Genomic DNA, 1709 nt, shown 5'->3' with positions numbered 1-1709 from the left:
CTCTATTACAATTTTGCACAAAATCTAAATTTGAAACCGTTTAAATATACTTAATACCTTTTTTTAATTTTCAAAATACTTTAAGTACCCAGTTAAATAGAACAAATCTATACTTTGAGCTCAAACAGCTGAAAAATATTTTAAATCGAAGATCTGGGCCAGCGAAATGGTTTTCGCGAAATTAACCCATTCTTGAAACTTTACAAAACATTTTTAATTCCAAAGTGTCAGAATTAAAAATATTATTGTATTGTTTATTATGTCGTTTTGTTAATATAACATATTTTAAAAAAATTATAGTTGTTATGCGAATATAAATAAATCTAAATGATGGAATTTCCAATTGCGTTTTAAAAAATGTTACATAAAATTTTTCCTATTTTTACATATAAAAAACAGGTTAAGCGACTGTACTATCGAACATATCGGTAGGTCATCAGTTTCGCCCACCTTTTGTCTCGTGTAAACTTGCCGTTTTGTGTTCTCTGCCTGCGTTGCCTGCTTTTTCCTTTTGTTTTGTGTTGCTCATTTGACGTTTAGTGACTGTAAATAGTTCTTGTGGAATCCAATTTTTTTTTATTTTTAAGTGGTTTTTATGGTAACCTGATGAACCAACCATTACAAAGATGTTTTAGATCTTGGAAAAGTATACAGTACATTAATTGTGTAGTGAATTTGAAGAATATAGAAAATCAGTGACATTTTGGTGGTTAATGAGGTTAGAAAACTATTGATTTTGTATTTGTAAATAATTTATTTTTGTTGCTTTAATTATTAATTTGTTTGTGCGTATTTTACATGTAATTCCTAGTAATTTATTTGTCTGCATTTAATTTGCATGTTATAAAATTTGAAACTTAGTATTGTTGACCTTTATGATACATACCTAACTGTAAATAAAACCCATTTAAATTACTTCTTTTGTTGAGCTCTTGGCATAAAATAGTTTTTAAAGATCACTGTAACAATACACAGGAAGGAAACAATTCACTTATTCAATAGTGCTCTCATTTCTTACTTATACAAAAGAGGTCAGCAAGGGTCAAACTCTATAAATGGTTCATGCATTGTTTTTGACTGAAAATATTTTTTCAGGTTTCTAAGAAGTTAACTTCTGTCAAATGGCTACTAGAAACAAAGTAGGAACAAAACATGACGAACATAGTGTGGAAACACTTGCTGAGGTTTTTAGATGTTTTATTTGTATGGAAAAACTTAGAGATGCTCATCTGTGCCCACATTGTTCAAAACTGTGTTGTTATGTTTGTATCCGCAGATGGTTAACAGAACAAAGATCTCAATGTCCTCATTGTAGAGCTTCTCTACACTTGCATGAACTTGTGAACTGTAGGTGGGTCGAGGAAGTAACCCAACAGCTTGATAGTTTACAAGCTGTTAGTCTTAATGGAAATCGGAACGATGAAAATGACAGGGACAAGTGTTCAACTCATTTGGAAAAGCTTTCAGTTTATTGTTGGACTTGTAGATGCTGTATCTGCCATCAGTGTGCCCTTTGGGGAGGAACTCATTCAGGACATACATTTAAACCTCTAGATGAAGTTTATGAACAACATGTTACACAAATTAAAGATGAAATTGCTCAGTTACGCAGAAGGTTAATGGAATTAATTAGTATTGTACAAGAAGTAGAAAGGAATGTTGAATCTGTGAGGTCAGCTAAAGATGATAGAGACTCTGAGATAGCGCGT

At 31.4% G+C, this 1709-nt stretch overlaps 1 protein-coding gene across 1 annotated transcript; it reads left to right on the top strand.

Annotated features, from left to right (window-relative positions):
- Positions 1-505: 505 nt before the first annotated feature.
- On the top strand, positions 506-1703 carry LOC140431801 (E3 ubiquitin-protein ligase TRIM37-like; the record flags this gene model as incomplete). Its single annotated transcript, XM_072519683.1, has 2 exons — positions 506-718; positions 1096-1703. A coding segment is annotated over exon 2 (582 nt), but the record flags the coding sequence as incomplete, so codon positions are not given.
- Positions 1704-1709: the final 6 nt, after the last annotated feature.

The sequence above is a fragment of the Diabrotica undecimpunctata genome, unplaced genomic scaffold, assembly GCF_040954645.1.
Source record: "Diabrotica undecimpunctata isolate CICGRU unplaced genomic scaffold, icDiaUnde3 ctg00001203.1, whole genome shotgun sequence".
NCBI classification, from domain to species: Eukaryota; Metazoa; Arthropoda; class Insecta; order Coleoptera; family Chrysomelidae; genus Diabrotica; species Diabrotica undecimpunctata.
This window is presented reverse-complemented; position numbering and strand designations above follow the sequence as displayed.